The sequence below is a fragment of the Notolabrus celidotus genome, chromosome 13 (assembly GCF_009762535.1).
Source record: "Notolabrus celidotus isolate fNotCel1 chromosome 13, fNotCel1.pri, whole genome shotgun sequence".
NCBI classification, from domain to species: domain Eukaryota; kingdom Metazoa; phylum Chordata; class Actinopteri; order Labriformes; family Labridae; genus Notolabrus; species Notolabrus celidotus.
In genome coordinates this window covers 15282506-15308340 of record NC_048284.1, presented here as the reverse complement: position 1 = coordinate 15308340, position 25835 = coordinate 15282506, and the positions used below count along the sequence as shown (strand labels likewise).

General features: G+C 39.2%; 2 protein-coding genes across 2 annotated transcripts; both read left to right on the top strand.

Annotated features, from left to right (window-relative positions):
* Positions 1-12440: 12440 nt before the first annotated feature.
* On the top strand, positions 12441-15762 carry LOC117824239. Its single transcript, XM_034699683.1, has 7 exons — positions 12441-12932; positions 13491-13938; positions 14074-14539; positions 14644-14749; positions 14930-15171; positions 15280-15438; positions 15552-15762. The coding sequence occupies exons 1-7, from the start codon at positions 12888-12890 to the stop codon at positions 15679-15681; spliced, it is 1596 nt and encodes a 531-aa protein (XP_034555574.1). The 5' UTR covers positions 12441-12887; the 3' UTR covers positions 15682-15762.
* A 3493-nt stretch (positions 15763-19255) lies between these two features.
* Positions 19256-25018, top strand: LOC117824004 (visual system homeobox 2-like). The gene is made up of 5 exons (XM_034699327.1): positions 19256-19760; positions 20388-20478; positions 21094-21217; positions 23097-23277; positions 24135-25018. Exons 1-5 carry the CDS (start codon positions 19331-19333, stop codon positions 24494-24496), a joined length of 1188 nt encoding a protein of 395 aa, XP_034555218.1. The 5' UTR covers positions 19256-19330; the 3' UTR covers positions 24497-25018.
* The last annotated feature ends 817 nt before the right edge of the window (positions 25019-25835 follow it).

The window sequence follows — 25835 nt, the reverse complement described above, 5'->3', positions numbered from 1 at the left end:
TTAGTCTGACCCTGTCACATGAAGGACAACAAGATTCATCTTTACTTTCTAATTATGGATTATATGATTAAACATTCGAAAGAGTGTTGTCGCACTGAATATCAGCATGTTGGTGTAATACACTGGCCATAAAGATAGACAAATGTCTCCACTTCCTCCCATTGAACAAAAGTGAAGCCAAAAAAATACCTTTCAATGAATGATAGCATATTGCATGTTTGGAGCCTGAAGGTGCATTTCGACCAAGAGTTCCAGGGTCTTTTAGCTCACAGAACTACTTTACCCTGAACTAAAAGGTTCTGTGCCCCCCATTGTTGTCTGCATTTCGACCGTGGGGCCGAACCCGGGGTAGATTGTGCAAGTCAGGCCAGTAACGTATGGAGAAAAAATAAGTAAATGCACTACCCCACCAGACCAGTAGAGGGCAGTAAATCAAAGACGAATGCCATTCATCACAGATGACACCATAGAAGAAGACAGACCAGCAGGTATCACAACAGTTAACCTGTTAGCATGGAAGAGACTCAGCTTGCGCTGTTTCAGATGGTGCTATATTTCATCACAGATGGATTCACTGAATCAACACGTGAGAGGAGATAAGTGCGAGTAGCAAAGACGTTTCAACACAGCTTTAAAATCACAGATGTGTGTGATGTTATTGTGGATGGCAGGCGGAATAAAAACACTACGGTTGAGCTACCAATCAGACACGTTCAGCATTGCAGGCCCTGCCCCCCAAAAGCCCCGAGGCTTTTGGAAAAGTACTACCCCCCTAGCAGGGTCTTTTTAGGGGGGAGATTATCTACCCCTGAACTAAATTCAGACCCTAGTTCCACCAGTCGAAACGCACTTAGTTCCAGGGTAAAGTTCTTCTGGTCGAAATGCCCCTTAAGTCTGCACAATAGGGATTGGTTGGTGCAGCAGGGGTTTTGACATCAAGCCTCTCCCTTCCACTTACTCATCAATTAAACCAGAAAGATCTCTGTAGTATGTAGAGTAACAGCTTTTTTTGTCATTTTGAAGTAGACACTCATGGTAACGAAAAAGAGGCAGCCTTTATGACCTGTACAGAAGCCAGTCAGTAGAGGGAGCTCTAAATAAAAGAAAACCTTTTTTTATTTTACTCTTGGATAGCTGTCATGTTGATTATCTTTTTATACAGCCTATTGTTTAATAAGCCAAAATAGGTTATCATTTTATGTTTATTTAATCATTCATTTTACTCCACAGCACAAATGGCTCTGGAACTACTTCCATGTACATTTATATGAATATTTCCATGTTTTGAGCAACCAGTGATATACAAGTGATGACAGTTTTTTTGGTGATCTGTGTATCCGACAAAAAAACTGTTCAATGAGGAATCAGATTCAAAAGATTAAACTTTGCAAAGTGTCAATGAATATAGCGGAGTTAAGGAGTACACAGCAGATAAAAAAAAAGTTTCCTGTATGGTGTGAATGAGTTTATCTCGATGTCACCTCCCCCAACATACGCACACAGCATCATTATTCCTTTTATCTCCCCAGAGTATTGACGTGCAGCCGGCAGCCCCAGCTGTTACCCGGTGATGCAGCGCTCCAAGCTGTGCAGCGTGTTGTCATCAGAGCGGCGGTGTCTCGTGGGAGAGCAGAGATGAGTGCTGTAATTAGCGAGGAACGAGGCCAGCGGCAAGCCAAGTGTTCCCATGGGGCCTCATGAGGCCTCAGGGGACTTCAAGACGCGTGGCTAACCTGTGGGTCCGCTACCTGTGGCTTTAAGTGTAAAGTGAAAGGGTGACAGATAACAAGTGCTGGTTTAAAATTTTGCTGGGTCCCAGTAGCTCCTCGGACTGCTCTCATATCTGTGCCTGGTAACTGTCATTATTTCCCAGATCTCAAGACCAGCCTGAGATGAAAGCTAACAAAGTCTACCATTTTAGAATACTAATGTATGCTTAAGTTTCTGCAACAGCGTCAACAAGCAGACGTGAAATATGCCAGATTTCTTTTGAAGATCAATTTGATATGACGCGTGTGATCAGGTTGCCCTAGTGTCATTTTTGCTTTTGAGAAATAATCAGTTATTATGGGGTTTCATCCAATCAGAATCAAGTATTTAATATAACCAGGTGCTAAATTGAAAGTAGTCTTATAAAGGTCATTACAGGTTAGGAGATTCCAAACAGTTGTGTTGTCATGAACTTGGGAAACATTGAAGAGACTGTTCAAGGAAAGGACAGGTATCTGATTAAAATTTTACTCATAGCCAGTAAAAAAGCTATCACCAGAAACTGGTACAAAGCGGAACCCCCAAAGAAAGAGCACTGGTTCGAAATCATACAGGATATCTATGTAATGGAAAAGCTGATGTACCAAATAAAGCTCAGAGGACATACCCACGACAAGAACTGGAGGAAATGGACCACATACACAGAAAGTGAGAACAACAAATAACTGAACTGTTTAGAAATGACAAAGAGGGAGGACTCGCATACTAGAAATGCCCCTGTAAATGTTTATGTGTTTATGTATTGTATTGTACTATAAATGTTTTCTAAAATGTAATTAAATAAAATGAAAGTAGTCATCATATCTAGAGGATGCCTTTACATAAATCTGGTAAAGTTTATTTTCAAGATGGATAGACATGCAGAAGATTTTCTCAGTTTTTTGATTTTACAACAGTAGTTTTTTCAGAAAATCACTTTTTGCTATTTAAAATGCAACCTTTATATTAATAAATTCTTCATTAAAAATAGTGGAACTTAAACGGGTCAAGAGATCAGTTTATGATATGAAAGAATGGTAATAAAGCAGAAGTTTTGATCAGCTGTTTGAACATGTCCTTTAAGTTTGATGAAAATAACATTGGATTTTGAATGAACAAAAAATGTTGAGTTTTTTAATGTCATCATTTTGTGGGTTTGATTACTTGTATAACAATGAATTGATTCAATGTCACTTAAGTTAATTTTTAAAATCTAAGTTGTGGGCTTTTCTGCCCTTATTTGAGAGGATAAGACAGGTGATAGAGCAGTAATCAGGGGGAGAGAGTGGGTAAATACCATGTGATAAAGGACTGTCGCTTCAGGGACTGTCTGTCTTGGGTGTGTGATTTAATGACGAGGCCAAACCAGTTAATTTTATTGGATATTTTTGTTTTTAAATGAATTGTATTCTATCATTGTACAAATATTTTTATCTTGACTAGCAGTGTAACCTACACCTTTAGAGTGAACAATAATAAATCGCTTGTCTTTTTTATGTGAGTGTGTGCATGTGTGTGTGATGTCTGTGTCTGCGTGCGCTGGTGTGTGCAGGTGTATGACGACTGCTTCTGCTCCATCTGCGTCTGCTGCTGCTGATGAGTAAAGCCATGAAATAGATCCAGCTGGAGATGTGCAGAGGAGACCGAGGTCTCCTGGGAAATCATCCACACCTCCACCGGCACCGTGTCAACTCCTTTAGCACCCCAGAGAGCTATCAATAAGTGGGTAATTGAATTTTAAGCACAAACACTACCGTCAGATGAGCGTCTGTAGGAGTGTGTGTTGGGGGTGTTTAGCTGTGTGAACATGGTGAGGCTGTCATCAGGCCCTGAGGGGTTTTCACAGGAAGGATGAATGTTTAATCTATTAAATAACAATTACAGCCTGTAATGGCCTGAGTGGCTGCTGCATAGAGGGAGGGATGGAGGCAAAATGGCTGAACAGTACACGTAACTGGAAATGAGTTTGCCTCTTCATGAGCACAAAGCCTCCATACATCACTGCATTTGTATAAAAATGTACAGCAGCACGCACGTACACTAATAGAGCCAAGTGTTTGGGGCTAAATGCAACCTGTAGGGAATGTAGTAGTGCTCTTCAGTGTAAAATACATACAGTGGATCATTTTTCATCTGGGATACTTTTAAACTCAATATACTGACTTGGATGACTTCCAGGCCAACAAAAATTACAGCCAGAACCAGCACATTTCAGACCTCAGGCTAAGAACTACGAGTCATACTAATAAACAAGCCTTTGGACCTCTATATTTTATTGTACAGGTCTGTAATCAACTAAGTTTGTTACTTTTTAAGTATTAAGGAAAGAATTGTGTGATCCACTAATCAACATAAAATAATGCAGATTTATTTTGCATAAGGGGAACAATGAGGACCTTTCATTTTGTCACAGTAGACAAAGCCCCATCGATATAAAGATCAGACAGGCATTTTATTCTGCTCCTATGTTGAAAAATGAAGGCTGTGTGTATTGAGCATAGACTATATGAAACATGGACATAGTCTCAGATAAGGTACCCATTGGTTTTTGAAGTGATTTTATGAAACCAGTCAGTGGCAATCGTCCTGTTGGGAATTTGTCCTCCACCTTACTTTTCATAACATTGGAAATACCTCTTTGCCATTTCCAATGTTATCAGCTGTAAGGTGGAGGAAAAATGTCCACAAAGAGGGGGAGCTGAGGCAGGCCATAAGCCTCCTTGAAAACAACTATAAAAAAACAAAACAACTATGCACTTACCTGTAAGTCAACTCTCCATGCCCTGAATTATACAAACATATGCATCACTCTAGTCTCTAGTCTCTCCAGTCTTAAACCGAACCTGGGGGGACAGGGCTTTCTCTGTCACTGCCCCCACTCTCTGGAACTCTCTCCCCCAACACCTCAGACCCTCTCCCTCACTCACCCACTTCAAATCTAGGCTCAAAACCCACCTATTTAGAAAGGCTTTTAACCTATAATTGATTGATTTTTTTTTGTTTGTTTCTTTTTGTTTGTTTCTGTTTCTGTTTTTGTTTTTGTTTTTGTTTTTTGTTTTTTGCTTTGCTTTCCTTTGCTTTTCTATTGTATAATTATTTTTTTTTGTCAAGTGTTTTACAGAAACTTTTAAAGCGCTTTATAAATAAAATGTATTATTAATAATATTATCATTATCATTATCATTATTATTACTAATAATTAAAATACAAAGATGTTACCCCAGTGCAGTTTTTACAGATAAAGAAATTAGCTCTTCAGACCAAAATCACTACACCAGGTCGTAAACATGTTTCTGTTTAGAAAAGGCCATTAAAAATCTATTGACATCTGTTTCCAAACAAGAGATTGCGACTCAAAACCTACCATTGGGGAGACGCCAAAACTTGATGATGGTTTAATGTAAAAACCTGACGTTGGTTCGTGTCAAAGCCTGACATTGGGGTGTCGTCAAAACTTGATGATGGTTTAAAATAAAAACCTGACGTTGAGGCAGAGTTAAAGCTGTCCTTATAATGGAGAAAATCACAGCAAGGTTACAGCTGAAGACAAACAGGTTTCTCAGTACATCGGCACCAGCGATACAGGCGATGCCTGAGCTCTAGTCACCACTTGAATTTTATTTATTTGATTTGATTTATTGATTTCAGCTCAGTTTTACCCTAAATGCACTTGTGTAATGTACATTATAACCAATGAATGTATATTGTGAAAAAGATAAGAATGTAGTGACAAAGATTTTAGTTATGGGAAATTGTCTCATTAATGATATGTAAAGATTAAGTGTAAAGGGAATACATCCCCTGTATGTGTGCTTGTTGTGTGTCAATTGTAAAAAAATATATAAATAAAAAGTTCAAAAAAACAAAAACCTGACGTGGAAGTGACCTCAAAACCTGTTATTGGTTTGATGTCAAAACCTGCCATTGGTGTTGTTATAACCTGATATTAGGGTGGCATTAACACTTGCAACGGTTTGACTTCAAAACCTGAATTGGTTTGAAATCATAACCTGAGGTTGGTTTGATCTCAATTGGTTTGACATCATAACCTGAAATCCAGGTGACATTGTAAACTGAAATCAGTTTAGTTTTAAACCTGATGTTGGTTCACCATGAAAAGCAGACACGAATGTGACTCCGAAACCTGATGTTGGTTTGACGTCATAACCTGATATTTTTTAAGGTTAAATCCTGGAATAAGTTTAAGGTCAAAACCTGACATTGTTCAATTTTAGCACCCTTTAACCACAAACAGACTAAGTGGTATACAGGATATAGTGGGTGATATAATGATAATGGATGGGTGGAATCCAAGTCAGTAATAAGGCAGAAATATGTGTTAAGTATCTAAGTGAGGATACAATTCAATGTCCTCTGTTATACATTGTAAGCATCAATATGCTGATGATGACCTGAATTCTATCAAAGGTCATACAAATATAATATTCAGTAAAATCTATAATAAAATGAGTCTTAAGAAGAGTTGTTCAGAGTAGAGTGCAGACTTTTGTCTTGAGATAGAAGTGAACAGATGTTCAGTTAGATTACTTTTCCACTCTGACTGCAAATTACATGTGGACTGCATCACAATAAATAATAAAAATCATAATACAATTCTGGAGACTAAAGCTGCTAGTATAAAGTAAAACATACAGGAAGATAAAGAGTATTCATCCCAAAACCACAAAAAAGGTTGAGCATAAATTTGAAGTGTGATCCCTTTCCTTTGGTCATCATTAATCAGACATGCTTAAGAAATTGAGAATTGAATGGAAAGTGAGTTACCAGAAAAATCTAACAACAAATTGTTTCCATTCTCTGACACTCCATTACATCACCGAAAATATTTTGTTTTATTGAAATGATCCAACATGGCAGTAGCTTTGAGTTCAATATTTTGTCAAGTCACAGTGCATGACAAACTTGTGTTAAATTTGGAAAGCACTAATTTGAATCAAACAATAAAAAAACAGAACCTAAGGAGTTGTATGGTACAAATATTTTAAAGCCATATTGAAAAAATGATAAGTCATATCAAGAGTGTGCTTTTATTTGTGTGTATGTGCGTCTTTATAATTGTTTAAGTGAGCTAAAAACAGCTAATCGGGTTATTGGACTAATGTCTTGCATGTTTACTTGTTTTGCACAAAACAAAAACTTTCACTTGGCTCACAGCGCATAAAAAACAAAATAGCAATCAGCTTGCATTGCTTGATTGCTGTAGCATAAAGTGTGTGACTTCACTCATACAGACACAGACACGCACACACTCAGCTCCATGAACACAGTGTGTCAGTGTGATCGTTAAATTGCACTTGTGATCCAAAGTGAGTTTGCTAGCTGTGGTTTTCTCATGCTGCTCACACAATGGCCTGTATATGGGAGCTGCCTGGTGGCATTGCTTAATTAGGCGAAGAGTTGATTCATTTGCACTAATTGACAGCTAATTAAAGGAGTGAGGGCACATCGAATTGACGTTCCTTTGAGCAGGGAGGCCTTTACTGCAGGGGAGGTTGGACAGAAGGAATTATGAAATATTGGGCCTAAAGGGTACCACCTGCTATTAGAAGTGGCCTTAAACATATGCACCAGTCTGTGTGTGTGTGTGTGTGTGTGTGTGTGTGTGTGTGTGTGTGTGTGTGTGTGTGTGTGTGTGTGTGTGTGTGTGTGTGAGAGTGTGAGTGTGTTTGGTTAAAAAGGCTCATCCTGAAGTATTGACATGCAGCCTGTAGAGCCCAGCTTCCAAAGGTTTAAGGTTTTCATAAGCTGCAAGAAAAAGAAAGTTAATCAGAGTTAATGAGGTGGATAATATTATTGTACAGGAAATACTATTTTAAACATTCAACTTATGCTTTGAAGGAAAACAAATGATCTGAAATAAATCACAGACATGTTGAATGTTTCACCAGACGGCTGACACAGCATTTAAACAACAAAAAACAAGTTAACAATACCGTGTTATGTCTTTGACAATGACACTAATCTTTGTTGTTTTACATACAGTAGAATAGGTCTGTCATCCTCAGGACTGAAACGCACACTCACTTTGATTTTAAATTGCACTATAGCAAATTTTTTGCAATGTTTTAAACTGTATTTTATTATTTTTATTAAATTACTTCTTATCTTTTTCTAGCTTTCCTATGTTTATCTGTTGTTGTCGTTGCTATGGCCTTAGAGAGAAACGTAATATCAAATCCTCGGTATGTCTGGTGCATACTGTAGTTTATTTGACAATAAAGAAAACTTTGAACTTTGAATAAAATTACCTGACTCTCTAGTGTAGTATATTAATGTATAAATATTGTGTTTCACCCCACTTAAATCCCCCACTGATGTTGTGACTCTGAATAATATATATATATATAATTATGACTGTGCAGAAAATCTGACCGGAACACAGGAGCTGAAATTCGGTTTGAAGAAATATTTATCTTATTGATGATAATCTCATTGTAGGTCATCAGGAGGCATCACTATGAGTTCAAAACTTCACAGTGCCTTGAAAGGTCCTGTGAGAAACTTTGTATTTGGTTTGTATTGATTATGGCGCCCCCTGTAGATAAAGCAGCACATCTTATCTATTTGCCCGTTCTGTCCTGTACATGTGTAATCGTAAGTTGTTTTTAAACAAGAAATCTCCAAAAATGACAGTCATACATAACAGCGATGAAGAATACTTACCATGGAAAATATGAACAAAATTCTGTTTCCACCATGTGCTCACTTCTTCTGACATGTGCCCTGTGGCCGCAGTTTCAGGCATAAAAAATAACTCCACACAAACACCCACTCCTAATGCTGATAGTCTCATTTGCTTTCTTATGTTATAGAGGTAACAGTATTGATTGTGGTTTGTTTTATTACCAGCGACAAACTCCAGACAGGAGCTTAAACATTAATTATTTCAAGATAAAAATGATTTTAATTAGGTTCCCTGCCATACCTCAGCAACAGCCAATTAAATACAATTTCTTGGGAACAATAGAGCTTGTTAATACATAAGGACTGCACAGCCTGGGAAGTTTAACTACATTCACTACATGTATCCAAATTTATAGTGCACAGATATAGAGGTAAATCTAAGTCATTTTGATGCACTTGAAAAAAAACCTAGCTGCTCCTGCGTCTCTCTTTTCAACATGTTGGCAGTTCTCCAGGTTTGGGACGCTGTCACAGGAGGTTAAAAGAAGTTGTCTGGAGTTTGACAGCCCAACAGTGAAGGTCCTGTGTGAGTCAACTCAAATTTCCTCCCTTTCTGCGGGACGAGGACTACGCGCTCTGCAGGAGACCACGAATAGGCAGTCTTCATGTCTGCTGGTGCTGCCATGTGAAAAAAAAAGACAATTAGGGGCTTATTAGGGTCTCGGGGAGTCCGCTTGCCCCCAGCTCTGAGCCGCTGCCATTGCTCAAAACAGTCAGTGGCATTGTCTCACCTAATTACATTGAAACCAGAGGCCCTTTTTGTGTGCTACTGCCATGCCTGTCCGATTCCCTTCTCCTGCCAAACTGCTAGTCCCTGTCCGCTGTGGCAGTGTGCTAATTAGACAAGAAATGGGCCCGAGTAATTATGTCAATTCTCGTTATGAGCGACCACAATGAGGTTTATTATTTTGTGAAGAAAGTTTTGGTGTTTGGGGGCCCCTCTCCCACGTCTGCATCAGTATTTTCCTCATCTGCACATGGATCACGGGAATGTGGCACACTCGGCAAGTCAGAGTCCCCCGACAAACTTCAGAGCATAAAAAGATGCACTCATACAGAAATGGAGACTATAGAACGGCAGTAGCATGAAGTTATTGCCCTAATTAATGCTTTGTGCCCACAGAGCAAACTGTTGAATCACCAGCGGCACATTGTTAGGATTGTGAGAGCCTTTTGTTTCCACACCTTAATAGGATGTTTTGATCAACGGCTGTTTGGTGACCCAGCTCGTCTTCTAAAATGCCAAGCTCTGGGAAACCGCAATTAGCTAGATTAGAAGAAACATTTCTGGAGCCCCAGACAAAGAGCAGGAAAAGATGTATCAAACAGAGAGAGAGCTGGTTCACAAACTCATCAGTGAACCAGACTGTTATAAACTTAAATATTGTTTTTCCTCAATGGATGAAGTTTGTGAATATGAAAAATTCAATAAGTTATATGTTCAATGATCTGTTATTTTTGATGATATATTAATTTCATTAGTTACTCCCTTCCATTGATTTAAGTCAGTATGGCATCAATTTAGACTTTTTAAAAAACTCACTGTGTCTCTGAAGCATCTGAGCCTGCAAAGTGAACACTAATGCAGCTGCTCGTTATTGTGAATTTTTTGATTGTGTTCTAGTTATTCGATAAATTCCAGAAGTGTACACTGTCGGACAAAAAGCCTGTAAAATGGATTGAACAATAAATGTAGTTTTATGCGGACAGAGTAGGTGTGAGATGAGAAGATTCAACTGGGTTTTGGTCATATCCATCTTTTAAATTTGTAGTATTATCAGGGTTTCAATTTCTGTGCAGCAGCATTTTTCATATTCATGACATGACAACAGTTTTGCTGTTGTATTACAATTGTTCAGGTTATGAGTTGTAAAAAAAAGTTCAGCTCCAACTTAAAATATTATGCTTGGAGTCGCCATAGTTCCCTGTACACAATTAAAGCTGAAAATGTAGCAGGACCATAGACTGTATAAATAATGGACGTAGTATCCGTGACGTCACCCATCTGTTCCTGAGCGCTGTTTTGAAGCCAATCGTTGGCGGCAGCCATATTGGAAATGCGGGAATCAACCAGGCAGAGTGTGACGTAAAGGGGCGTAGTGTGAGCCTTCTGGCCAACAGCTATGTGTTTCTGACCGGGAGTCAAATTAGTCATGTCCTTATTTGGGCAAAAACTTGTAATCTTAATATCTTCTGAACTGTCACGTTAGAAAAAAATTCACCCCCCGTACAGTGTGTGCTGATAGAGAGATTAGCTACGTAGAGCCAAGCTGTTTTTTGAACCAGGCTGTAAACATGTTTATTAATGCTGTAATGATCGTCTTCTTTGAATTGGTGTGTATGTGGTTTCCAGTGTTTCTGCAGCCAACCTCAAGCGGATTCTCGATGAACTGCAGTTTATAACACTTACAAGTATTTAGGAAGAGTATTGCAGAGTTCTGACCATGGACTGTATAATTAACGGACATTGTATCAGTGACATCACCCATCTGTTTCTGAAGCGCTGTTTTAATGACAATCATCGGCGGGAGCCATATTGGAAATGCTGAACTCAACCCAACTTCTGTCAAGCTAGTGTGAGGTAAAGAGGTGGGCTTTGAGCCTCCTAGCCAACAGCTACAGTGTTTCCACCGGTCAATCAAGTCAGCTGTCCCTCTTCGTGTTTGGTGTGAACGCACCATTACGAGAGGATGATCTACCGCAGAGAGGATGATCTACCGCACGGTGATGTAGAGGCGCAAATGATGTCCTACACAAAGTATATTTGCAGTCATTTATACCACCAATTTCAAATGTCCATCTGGAATAAAACAAGCGTGTTAGCTACAGACCTCCACGTGCTTTCTTAGGTTAGATGGTGATGTTTTGTAGGCTGTGATGAAGTTTGTGTGGAAAACAGATCAGAGATTTACAACAGTACGAATCATTCTTTATTCCAAAAACCTCGAACGTGGGTTTAAAATATGGTCGAGGTGCTCAGGTAGAGAATCATCATCCTTCTTGGCCGCTAAGCTCAATCGAGCTACGGCTACACCATTAAGACAAACCAAACACAAGCACACGAACAGTTTACGGTCTTACGGGATCTGATTTCAGAAAATAAATTTCATCAGCTGACTTCAAAGCAAAAGTAGTGAGTAACTAGTGCACTGATAGCAACAGGTGGAGATCTGAGCACAGAATTGGTCTTAAGACAGGACACACGTGTGATTTATGAAACATTTGTATCTGACCAATCCCAGCGTACGAATGATTGGGTCTTGATAAATGTGGTGGCTGAAAAAAATTGTTATTTAAATATCACGCCCATAATTATTCACAGTTCAGCCGGGATCGCCCACAGAATATTTAATTTAATGATCTAAATATTAATCTGTGTTCCTCTGTATATCTGTCTGAAAGTGCACTGTACTTTAGTGCTAATTCTCCGCCACAGACAGATTTACTTTGCACCGTGCTCCACACTGACATGAAAACTTGCGTACATGGACTGAGATCTGCCCATGTTCAGATTAATAAATGTCGACCTATGCTTGGAAATGGGTCGGCATTTTTTTCAGCTGCATCCTCGCTAATGGAATTACTAGCTAGCAAGAGGCTGAATGCTAACATTTACTCAGCTAATGGGTTATTATCAAGTAGGCTGTTTTAACTTTAAATATGGACTGATCCCCCTTCAGATTTTTGGTGTCTAGTTTTTTTTTAGTTGCTGATTAATGAAGATGTGGTGAAACTGTATTACTTGGCACAAAAGTTTATTCTGTAAACAACATGGAAAACAGTAATACGGTGTTATTAAAGCTCTTGAGCTTCAGAGGAAATTAACTGTATGTTCTGTGTATTATTATTATGTACTTGTAAAATAATAACTGATATTTATAAAGCGCCTTTCAAGAAACCAAAGGTCGCTTCACAGGGTCAGGTAGGGGGTCTGGGGGGTAGGTGGGGATATGTAACAGGGAAAGGCCTTGAGGAAAAAGGTGCGTTTGGATTGCTTTGTAAGGCACCTTTTTTTAAAAGAAAGATTACAAAGTGCTTTCCATAAGCAACAAATCCACAACAATGAAAGCAGGAAAATGAAAACATATCAACAGTCATATATAGGAACAGACATTTGCTATGATACTGCAAAAGATTATGGTAAAAGGATAAAAAGCACTTTTAAAAGACGATACTGTACATATTATATACTTGTATACATTCAAATTCTTGAACTGGTTTGATTCAGAATTTTGCATCACACTTTGCTGGGCTTTCCTGCACTGTGATGCTGATGGGGTTTGTGACACGTAATATTCCATACTGTAGGGTTTGGGTTTACTACGTAGCTTCAGACTCACTCAGACCAGATTCAGACTCACTCAGACCTGGTTCACTTATCATACCTGAGATTTTACTCGTCAGTACGACTTTGTGAAAGAACAGTTAAAGCCATGTTTGCAAAGATGGACAGGACAGAAACCACTGCTCAAAATAACGTAAGTTAAACAAAATGTTTTCATCTAACTCTCTATGTTAATATACAAATATTTTATGAGAAGATTACAGAGCCTCTGTTAACTCTGAAGAACGCTGTAACCCCAGGATTTATGCAGAGATAAAACTGGTCAAAGTGTTAAAGGTAAAGAGTTTCACATTAGAGCTGGGACTCAAAAGCTGGACCAAAAATTAAACTCTCAATAGTTATGATTTATTTTTAAGTTAAATGCATAATGTTTGGATATTGCCAGTGTAAAAAAAACAACCAAAGGTTTGTCAAAACAGAGATAATCTAATTTGAAACAATGTAGTATGCAGCCCAACCCTGAACATTTCAGGACATTTTTCTGGAGTTTAATCCATATGTGAACACAGCTGTAGTTTAAAATAAGGTGGAAGTTTTCTGAGAAATTAACATGCCGCTTTCTTTAAGTCATACATCTGTATTCAGAGGTAGTAATTAAGTGAGCTAAGCAAACTGAAACTTAAGTCAAAAACCGCTCCAAGGTGTTACTGAATCTCAACTGACCTCTTTATTTTCATATTTTTTGATACAGAATGAGGAGAGACACCCTAGACAGAACAGCCGTGGTTTCTTCTCAAGTCAGTCCAGGACTGTGGACTCAGAGCAGGGTCACAGGGATGCTCTGCTAAATCATATAGACACACTGTGTGCGGCAGACAAATCTCGGAACAATGCTGTTTTAGAAAGACTTAGACGGCAGAACCTGCAAGGCTCCCCGGCCCCTTTACCACAACCTGCAATTATCCCTAGACAGATGACAATGTCAGCCTCCAGTGACGATACCCTGAGGTTCGATGCTAGCACTCCCACTGAGCTGAGAGAAATCCCACTGATCACAACTCCAGATCAACAGTGGGACCCGACGTGGCTAGCTAAGGCGTTTGCCCCTCACAGGCCTTTTGCCCCTCCTCCAGTAAATCCACGACCCAGGAGGAGAGTGTCCCGTCTCCCAGTGATGCAGATAAACTCCAACGTAGCAGGTAAGTTCTTGTACTCCAATTACTGAGTCCTTTTGAGAAGGCCAATGTTTTATCTTAGAATTCAAAGTGTTGATATATTGTCCTTAACTACTTCACAATGCAGATATTTAAATATCTCAATCTTGTATTCAACAGAAAAAAACGTTGCTGGAGGATACAGACTCCAGACCGCTGAGGGACAGGTGGAGAAATTTTGGAAAGGACTGCAGCACCTACACCAAAACTTTGGTGCCAGCGTACCTCACCCCCCAACAGCTCCAAGAAGGAAAGATTCTTTGGTACCTATCCATCCAGCCCCTCCTCCAAAACCGGCTCCATCAAAGACAATCAAAAGGAAAATGGAGCCCCTTCGACCCGCTCCTACCCCACCAGAGACAACCTCAGCATCCTACAAACAAACTCCCCCTAAAACACCTGCTCAAACCAACAGGACAAGAAAAAATCGTTGCATGCCTAATCCCCCTCAGAGGACTGTTGCTGGAGGAAAGACATCCTCCAAACCCGAGACAACAGATTACAAGAACCTGGAGGAGTTGAAGCCGCTGCCTAGGCCTTTGGATAGTTTGTCTCTCTGCTTTAAACTGATGAGAAATGAAGACTGGTAAGCCTTCGAGACTTCAACTCACACTCTTTGTTATTACAGTAGCTGCATCTCTTTGTTTAATAATTAATAACAGTTCAATAACTGTCGTCTATCACACACAGGGAGAAGAGGACAGAAGGATTAAAGCTGGTGCAAGCACTGGCCCAGCACCATCCAGATGTACTGAAGACCAAATTACACGAAGTGTCTTACGCCGTGACAGAAGAAGTAAGAAGTTATTTATTTCTTTGTACCATTGACTGTATGTTTTGGCTTCACTTATGGGGAGCTATCATGTTGACCATCTATACAATCCATGCTTTATATTCATGTGCTATTTAATTATCCTTTTCCTGCACGTCTGTAAAGGCAACAACTGACTGATGATGTTTCTTTCTCCCTCACTAGATTCAAAATCTGCGCTCGTCAGTGGCTGCTGTGGCGATAGACACCATGGTTTATTTGTTTGTGTACCTGCACAAGGATATGAATGTTCAGGCGGAGAAGATTGGTAATGCCCTGCTGCTGAAGATTGCAAAGTCTACTGCAAATGCCTTTATTCAGCAGCAGACCAACATAGCCCTAGAGGCCCTGGTGCGTAACTGCAACCCAGCTCCAGTGTTGAACGCTCTGCTGTACACAGGGTTGAGGTAAGTCTCCAGTGACAATCAGAACAAATTAATTAGCTTATTGGTAGCATTAGAAATGTTATGAAGTGAATCTAAGGGACTGACTTTGTCTGTTTTGGTCCTTTTCAGCCACCTGTGCCTTGCAGTACGAGAAGGAACCGCTCAGCACATTCGACTAATGGCTGACATAATGGGAACAGAAGGCATCCTGACATCAGGGAAGACCTTCATCCGGCGCTTTGTGGATGCTGTCAACAAAATGGCTGTGGACTCTTCAAGCAAAGTCAGGTGAGTAAATCAAGCCATGCATTTAATTCACAAAATTTTAAACTGACTGATCTGATGTTCTTTGGTTTTGTGTTGATGCTCTAAAGTACTAACTGAGAATCTTGTATCTGCAGGGCCCACGGACTCGCCATATTCCAGGAGCTCAAGTTTGAGAAGATCTTCATGGATCAGTGGAAATTCCTCGTCTCAGACAAGGATAAATCCTTTGTGGAGAAGCACCTGAAGAATATGAGGATGGCGTAAATTAGGACTGGGTAGCAGGGCAGCATGGTGGTGGTGGTTGCTTTTGTCATTCTCAATAAAAATAAATAAATTTAAAATTCAGATTTGTCGTTGTTTGACTGAGCTTACAGGAATGTGCTTTGGTGAACATGAAGTGCCAAAAACTTCATGTTTCTTAAGGAGCATCATGAGGCTGCATCTAAAGATAAGCCAGTCCCTATCAAGGAACCATATCATAATATTGCTGTTCATCTTTTATTTGAAGTTATAATTTTGGAGCTTTTATACCTTATTTATAGAGAGGACAGTGGATAGAGCAAGAAACTGGGAGAGTGGGGGGATGACATGCAGGAAAGGGGCCGCAGGCTGGATTCAAACCCTGGCTGCCCACTTTATACTGTACTGTATATATATAACTTAACCATTAGGCTAAGTCAGCGCCTATTGCTGTACATCTTTTAATTGTTTTAAAATGGACATTTCTCTTTTTGGACATTTGTTTTATGTCTCAGTGTGGTTAAATATAGATGTCAGATGTCCGGGAAAAGGTTTTTAACTGGTCTTATTTCTTTAAAAAAGCAAAACTTGCAGGTAATTTTTTGTTTTTACAAAAAATCTCATCCCGCTTTATTTTGACTCTCCATTGCATCACTCATTGAAACCCTTTGCTGTTGAGAATGTTAAAAAAGGGTGTTTCAGCAGTCTGCAGTCATTCACTAGGACTGACAGGTCATAAAGAGGAGTTAGAATTAATCTCTTTTTGTTTCATTGCCAGCTATAAACTCCTCACTGGAGCTTTAGGAGGAATTTGTAGTAATTTGTTAAAGTCTATTCTAAAAGCAGAGCAAGTCACCAGAAAAAAAGGACACATCTTTGTTTTTTAACAGTTATTTCATTTGAAAGAAGGTTATATTTTTTCTCCTTTTTTCAATTTGTCTTTACAAACAAAAAGGTTGTCTACATTTCTGTTTTTGTTTTTATGTCACTCTCACTGTCCAAGCAACCAAGAATATCCAGTATTTTTATATTTTCATTACTTAACATTTTTTTAATTCTTATGCCTTGAATGAATGAAAATAGTTCTTAATTCATGCTGGAAATAAAGATAGGCCTATTAACAGAATTGGAATAACTAATTCCGTTTCTTCTAATCTTCTCTTAGTTTTCATATTTTGATTTATACCAAAGCTTCTTTTTTCTCTGCACTGAGTTTAGATTTTGTGTTTTGGTAATAAAACAAAGAAAAGTCAAGGTACTGTGTGTTCAAACTATAGGCAGTGAGACATGATGCACAGATGTGTGTATTCTGGCTGCGTCCTCATTGAAGAGGAAGGATGGGCTTTATGGACATCACTGGCACGTGTGCAGTGTCTCATGAAACCTCATCAGCATAGCTTCTGGTGAGGCATTGATCTATATGTGCATTCATCTAGCCTTTCATGAGATGCTCAAGGTAACTTAAGCCGCCTCATTCTGCAGTCTCTCACTATCATCTGGGCCTATTTATTCATATATTTCTCCTTTTTTCATTTCATTAAGGCCTTGTATTGCCAATAATTTCATATAATTTGTTAAGAGTATTTCTGACAGCAGGATTTGATTTTAGCTGTCACAGAGGACAGCAAATCTGAGCAAGATATACCCCAAAACAACCACAAAAATGTCTCACTCTTCTTCTTTGGTATTAGATATACCATATTTACAATATTGAGGCCTGTAGTCTCTCTTCCAGCATCAGTGATACACAAAGGAACATCCAGCTGATAATAATTGACTCGACCCTGATGAAACACATCTCCTGATCACATCTCAGATTACACACATTAAATCTGTTATGGGTTTGACCGTCACTGACAGCATGACGCTCGGCTGTCAAATAGTCCCAGGGGAACACCTTTTACTTTATTATTCATCCCCACTTGTCCTATTGATGAAGAAGATCGTATCTGTCCGCATCCACCGCGCGCGTCCACTCATCGTCCACTTTCCTCTGCGCAATTATCCGTCCAGATGTCCAAAGTGTGCCGCAAATTATCCCCGAACGAGTGAAACTGCGCAATAATTGAATAATAGCTGATTAGAGAGGATTAGGTTTTTGCAAACCGAGGGGCGAAATGAGAGTATTTTCACATCTGACGTCCTTAATGTCTGTGCTTTTACTTTTTAGATCAGATTAATGCGCAGGAACAAATAAAACAGACTGTTCTACCAGACCAGACCACATACAAAACGAACAGAAGAGAGAAAATATACCCGGAGGTGCATACATCTTATGTGGAATAAAGCGTTGGCATTTGTATGCTCGTGCTCGTGGGTTTGTATCATATTTAATTGCTACCCTGTTGTGCCCTAAATACCTCGAGCATGGATATTGTAGGCCTACCCGCGATCACGTGCCCCGTTAAAGAATAAAAAACGCTTAATAACCAATCAACAGATGCGCAGATTGCCACCAAAGACCACACGTTAGAACCTCATTTGAATATGTAAATCCCAATTTAATGGGACGAGAGTAACAGAGCAATCAATTTGTTGTCCTAATAATTCATTTACTGATAGACAAACTCGTTTATGTGAGTTGGTGATTTTCTTCTCTTCTTTTTTTTACACCTAATTTTGCTTGAATTAGGCCTACACATGTTTTGGAATTGTTCATTTTAATTGGTTGAAGAAATGTTTAAACACAGAAAGCTGAGTTGTGAATAAGATTATTTCTTACTTTAAAAAAAGTTAGGTTTCATAGCCTATATTTTTCTATCATAATTAGACCCATAGGTACACAATGAAAGTTGTTTTGAACACGTTCATATTTAAATGGTTGAAACGTTATTTTGAAAAGGAGGACATGAGCCTTGCAAGGCTCGTGTCAAGGCTCATGTCTCATATTAAAGATCATGATCTTTAATAAAATACTGCTTTTAATATATATTTTTTGTCCTTTAAAAATGTAAATTTAAATCTCCTGGAATAACACTTTATTACAGACTAAATGCGGTGTGTTGAAAAATGCTGCAGACTGTCTAATAACATCCATCTTTACTGTTCTTTCAGCTTGCTCCTCACATAGTAAAATTTGGAGTTTAAAGGCTTATCAAGCTGATTTTATCCAGGTCAAATCATCTAAAACATGGAGAGAGGCAATGACAATAAGAGCTTTAAGTTGATTTTGTATAGGCTACACATTTTTATGAGCCAAATCTGAAGCAAAACAACAACTTCGTCTTATGGAAAAAAAGGTGTTTTTGAATTAGTCTATAAATCGACATTTTAACGTGTCCTGTTGAAAAAGATAGGCCTACTGTTCTATTTGTATTCTATGTCTTATGCTTGGAGAAAAATACAACCTTATAATTAAAAGGCTACTTGTAGAATAGTAAATAAAGCATTTTCATCCTCAGACATGTCGTTTCCAAAGTCAAATATTCGAGTGTTTTGTCTCATGTTACAGTCAGAGTGTGTTGTGTGCTGTAATGAAGCAGTCACGGCTGATGTTAACTCAAGTGTGGAGCCTGTGCCCTCTTCTGATTGGCTGCCGCCTGTTGCCTCTCGAATAAAAGCTGCGCAGAGAGGCGGACAGAGAGAGAAAGAAGGAGCACCTCAAGGTTTCTCCTGGGACTCTGGTTCATATTTTTTGAAGGGAGTAGAAAAGAAAGAGTGGAAACTTACCGCCATGACAGGGAAAGAGGGAATTGTGTTTTCAGACTCTGAGAACAAACAAAAAACAGCCTCGCACACCGGCGTTAACCACACGGGCTCCCAGCAGCTGGTCCCGGGGTGGAAGATGGCCCCCGTGGTGCACCGGCGGACCGGCTTCGGGATCCAGGAGCTGCTCGGCCTCAACAAGGAGCCGCCGGCGGCCCCGAGAAGACCACTCGAAGCTCTGCCGCACAGGGCGCACATGTTGGCTGCCAGGTCGGCGCTCGGACACGGGGGTATCGGAGTTGGGATGGGTTTGCTGGGACCGGAGGGAATACATTCGTTTTACAGCCAGCCTGCGTTTTTGGAGGTGCTGTCAGAGGCGCAAAATGTGCACCTGCAGCCGCTGCACAGGACGGCGCACATGGACGTACAGATGGAGACACAGCACTCCAACAGCTCCGGTGAGTGTCACATTAATCACACACTGCAGGAATGCACACTCCTGTGGGTTTAATGTTTAATTATACAGAAGTTAGCACACATTTAGGATATAGCTCATGATTTTAGTGAAATGGAAAAGTAGGCTTTCTTATTTTGTGAATGCTGTAGAAAAAAGTGCAAGTGTAACATCGGCCTGTAAAAAATATATCAGTTTAAAACCTTCAAAAAAGTTGATCCATTGTTCTTTTAAATTTTAAAATCTTTATAAAACAATTAAATTGGGGAAGTTGACCACGTATAAGAAAATATGGAAAGAGGCCTTGCTGAACGTCATCATTTTACGCATGTAATACGAACTTTTGTTATTAGCAGCAGCAGCAGCCTGTTAGTGAGATTATAAGGACAGTTTCATTTTATTATTTATCATGCTGATATTGTTATTAACATTTTTTAAATAGGGCCTAGCCCACTGGGATAAAATTCGCGCTGAAAAGTCAACACGCAGTGATATTAATCTTGCAGCACGGCATTTTGCTTTCTTTTTCCTTTCACCATTTATTTCATCGAATTATATTATGACATATAATTCATTATTCCCCCAAAATACACTTGTACCTTACTTGTTCTCGTTTCTGTGTCTGTGTCAGATTCGGACGACATGAGTCCGTCCTCCTGTGATCAGAAGTTCTCCAAGTCCTCCCTGAGTCAGAGCAAGAAGAGAAAGAAGAGGAGACACAGGTAAAAAAAAACAATAAAGAATATAATTGAATAATGTATTATTTATGGTTTTTGTACACTGTAAAGTTCAGATATTTCAAATCAGGTAGGCCTTCAGTAAGAAGGCAACTTTAGTTTGTTGTCGTTAGATGAAATAAAGAAAATCACAATTCAGTTCCTGTATTAACAAGGATCATAATATGAATGTATGTTTCTTAGCCTAAATTCCCTCAGTGTAATATTGGCTCATTGAGATATTCTTGAAGCCTACTGACCACTTAAAATCAATTCGGCCTGTATGTGAAAATGTTGATACCATTTTTTGCATGAAATGATGAAGAACATGCCTGAGGAAAAAAAGCACATCCACTATATTTTTCTCTTTACCCTTATTAAGCTATAATGAATAATTTATAATAAGTAACATTGAGTGTCCTCTTTGCATTTATATTTTAGACTAAAGAAAAAATGAAAATTACCAATTTGAAAAATACCTTCTTCTTTTTTTTAACAAATCTGATGCATGAAAAATCAAACATTAATCAAATTTGAACAAATTTGTAAATATGGATTAATTCTGTTCAGAAAAGCGTTTTGTTTTTTGTTTTTTTGACATGCTTTTTATTTTTTCTGCAGAACCATTTTCACCTCCTATCAGCTGGAGGAGCTGGAGAAAGCTTTTAATGAAGCTCACTATCCAGACGTGTACGCCCGAGAGATGCTCTCCATGAAAACTGAGCTACCAGAGGACAGAATACAGGTGTGTAGGTGTGCAGTCACATGTGTTTCTGACGTTCAGAGAAATAAATGTTGTTATTCAATAGTCATGTAAATTTTTCATTCTGAAGATGCTGTCGTCAGGATGCTTTCAGAGAGGGGGAAATACTACAAAAAAAAGAAGTCCCTAAAAAAAGTTTTTCTCCTTTAAAAGAATAAATAAAATCAGAAATATTCTTTAACATTATCTGAAGTTAAAAATGATTTGCAATCACAGCACATGCCACAAATTAAAGTTCTGACAGATAATGGAGATTTTTGTCATAAAAACCAAAGTATTCAGACAGTCAGACGCTCCATCATCATCCTCTCACTGCTCTCTGCTCTCACATTAGCAGCCAATTCACCCTCTCAGAGTAATTAGTTAATTGTGGAGAACTTTTCACCTCCTTCCCTGCTATAGAGTCGCTCTGCAGCCCTGAAATGAAACGATAACTACACAGAAATTAATGAGCGCAGGTCAGCGGCCGAGCACAGAGCTCTGCCTGCTGCTCTGAGCCTTTTAATTTCCCGTGATATTTGAGCGCCTGTCTCCCATTGATCGGTCCCTGAAATTAACTTATTTTTCAATCAGCCTCCTCGCCCCAGGGGTCACCTCTCTCAGGAAGCACTTTACACACACACATAAGTGAAGACACACACACACTGCCATGCACACTCACACTGTTGCTGTCAGAAAGCATGATTGCTTATCCGAGACTCATCTTTTTATGAGATGGAGGTTATCATCAGATCTACCTGAATAGCTTTCCAGGCTCGGCTTTTGATCGTTTTTAATTCCAGATCTGGGGTATAGACGCACGCACACACACAGGCACACACACTCAGAATCTCATCCTGCCTCCTCGGCCATTTTAGGATGCTCATTTTTTTCCCTGTGTTCCTCCTCATCCATATTCATGTGATGGCTGAGGCTATTACAGTTTCTGGCCTGCTGAAAATCAATTTAGGAGCTCAAGGAGCCAGAAGGAGAATAATGCGCGCACGCACACACACACACACACACACACACACACACACACACACACACACACACACACACGCACACATCATTTTCTATAACTGAAGGAATGAGCAATAAAACACGAACATTAAAAACCACACTTGTTGTGTTACAAACCTACTTTGTGCAGGAAACTTAATTAAGTCTCTAACCCACCTATACTGTATTTGCATGAAGAAGTATATACATTTCAGTCAAACTGATGGAGAAAAAAAGGATCTAAAAACAGTCTTCATCCTCACCTCTTTCTTTCTGTTTGTCTGTTGAAGCCGCCAGTAGATGTCATCGTTTCTCTGTTACGTCTTGGTCCGAAAAAATAAAGATTCTTACATAAACCAAACCCACTGAATGAGTTAGGGGAGCTTTATTAGATTACAAAACTGGATTATTTCATATTTGTTTTAAAATATATAAGCAATATTCCCTACACGTGTTTAGACACATAAAGGTTCTCTAATTTGACTTATATGGGTTGTTTTTCACTTAAACATTTTAACTTTCCAAGCATCTTAAAGAATATCTAGATTTTCTCCCTCATTGCAGATTTTTGACAATCAATGCAAATCTGACCATGACAAACTAAGTATTTGTTAAGGATGTGTGTCCTCATGCACTAAAGAGATTAACTGGGAACTTTCAATTTCCAAATCACACCTAAATTTGAATCTAGTATTTAAAAAAAACAGATCTAAAGCGTCCACTGAGAACAGCAACCATCCTGAAAAGTGAAGTGCAGACATCCATATAAAGCTGCAGACGGCACAGTGAAATGTTCATAGACGTGACTATAGACAATCTTTCATAAATGTTTTTAAAGCTCAAGTCAAATCTAATCCTCATCTGACCTTTGTGTTTCCAGGTGTGGTTTCAGAACCGAAGAGCTAAGTGGAGGAAGAGAGAGAAGTGTTGGGGTCGCAGCAGTGTCATGGCAGAGTACGGCCTGTACGGAGCGATGGTACGCCACTCCATCCCACTGCCAGAGTCCATCCTCAAGTCAGCCAAGGAGGGTGTCACCGACTCCTACGCCCCGTGGTTACTAGGTAAACTGTTGTTTAAAAAAATACATGTTGCATTCATTAGGACAATTTTCAAACTGGTTTCTTCACATGGCACATTGAGAAACACACATATATAAAAATTATGTAGGCTGTGTTACATTTAGCCTCTTCAGTTTTGAGGTCCTGGTTTCCGGCCTGCTGCCTCACTGATGTGACTCTCTGGGAACCTTTAATAGAGCATTTTGAATGTTAAAGTAACACATGTAGCCCCTATGGCAGTGTGAATACAGAAGAAGCTCACTGTAAAAAAGAAAAGTGTATCATAAAATTGTGAACTCTGTTGGTAAAACTAATTGCAAATCCTCCTCCTCCTCACCCTGTAAGACATCTATTCATACTGTAGCCAATAAGTGATGGAGCACAGCTAAATAACTACTGGTGGTAGAATTGACTGCCATGTAGACCCTTGAATCCTTGTATCTACTATCTTGCCATATTTAGGCTAAAGCATCAAATATTATATTGTACGTTGTAGGTTTTGTGTCTTTAAAACTGGGATTTATGTGAACTCTTCCATCAGGAGGTGGGACTGAACCTGGCGGATGTTAGGAGCCAATAAAAGTGTCAGCATGTCAATAAAGAGGGAGCAGTCGATACAGTGATAATCCTACTTAATCAGGACAGATTAGTCTAAATCTCCTCTCTCGCCTCATGTCAATTGATTGGTTTAAATCAATTAGGGGACTAATTGAATAAGAGGTCCCATCCATCTATCACCTTTATCTTCATTCTCTTATGCACTTTATTTCAGCATCAAATTGGTGTTTTACTCTGATTTCTCAAATACAACAACAAATCATCAAAACAAGTCCTCATTGTGATTTTTCTTCTCTCTTCAGGTATGCACAAGAAGTCAGTGGAAACTTCTCCTGGAAAACCCTGCAGCCTCACACCACCTTCACCTCATTCAGCAGCAGCAGCAGCAGCAGCAGCAGCAGCAGCAGCAGCAGCAGCAGTAGAGGACAAACCAGAGGACAATGTGATGGAGGAAGAGACGGAGGAACAGATGAAAGACTCACAGATTTCTAAAGAGGAGCTGAGGGAGAACAGTATCGCCGTGCTGCGAGCGAAGGCGCAGGAGCACAGTGCCAAGATGCTCGGGACAGTTTCTGACAGAACAAACAGTCAGGGAGAACACAAAGAGGAGGCTGAGGACAAGGGGACGGAAAGGGACACAGAGGAGGTGAAGAAGAGGGACTGAAAGAGAGCACTGCAGGATACAGATGGAAGAAATACCTGCAGAGAGGAGTTTGTGAACATTTCACAGAGGCAGACATCTTGTTTCAGTGGTTGAGTTGAAGCTTGGCACACGTGAAGACAGCCTGATGAAATTCTTCGAACCTGCAGATCAAATATTGTATTATTTTATCGTAAAAACAGGTTGTCAACCTCCACAGATCTGTGACATGGCAGCTACTTTACCCAACCATATGGATTAAGATGTTTGGAGGACTCATGAGTATCAAAATGACTCCTCCCTACCTGCTCGAGAGGTGCTAAGAGGAGACAACTTTGACCTATACCCCCCTCCCCCCCCTGTAATTTCACCATTGTAACTGAAAAGCCTTGTGAAATGTTTCCAAGCCTCAATCTTTGTTGTGTTTTTCCGCTGTCGCAGCTTTTATGATGTACATACTGAAAATAGACCCATAGCAGATGCTGTATTATAATGTACAGTTCATATTAACTATTTGTCTCTGTATAAATGTAACTGTAGCCTCATTAAAAGTGACTGATATTTAAACTACTCTTATGTTAGAGAATTGTTTGGCTTTTTTTATGTTAAAGTTCCTGTGTGGTGATTTTTGGTTGGGTATGAAACTGAGTGAAATTAATACTGATGCCTCTTAATGAGAGACACAAGCAAACAAAACAAACAGAATCAAGACTGACTACATCTATAGTTAATTTAAACACATGAATCCAATGCCATCCACAAATGATTTACTAATTACTTCCAAACAACCTTTTTTTGTACATTTGTATGCACTTTGATGCTCACTTTAAATCTGAGTTTAATTAACTGTGCTATAGATGGTATGATCTCGACTTGGGAGCAGGATTTCATGACATCATAGCTAGTTTAAAGCTGCTGTTGGTAGGCATGGTGTAAAAAAAAGTTACTTTTTTTTCTGCTGGGTTTGGAGAAAAGGTCATAATGCCCTGACTGAAGGTATTACATATAAATAAATATAAATATACTATTACTATTATTAAGCTTGCTTGTTGTTAAGCTTGAAATACCAAGGAAAAATCACCAGCACCAGTTGGTCAAAGAGAGAAAGTAGGTACAAGAATTGAAAATAAATAAAGACAAGTTAATTAATTTTTTGATTATTTTTTCGACATTGGATTTTGTCCATGCTGTCACATAACAGTCCTGTAATTACCGCGCATCACCACAGGTGTCGCCAAAGAGACAAAACCTGAAACTTGAAACGATGGAAAGTGAAAGTTAGATTCACAAATTAAGAACCTTTGTTTTTATATACTAGGAAATCATTCGGAGGAAAAACAGGCCCTGTCCCAGTGTTTTCTTT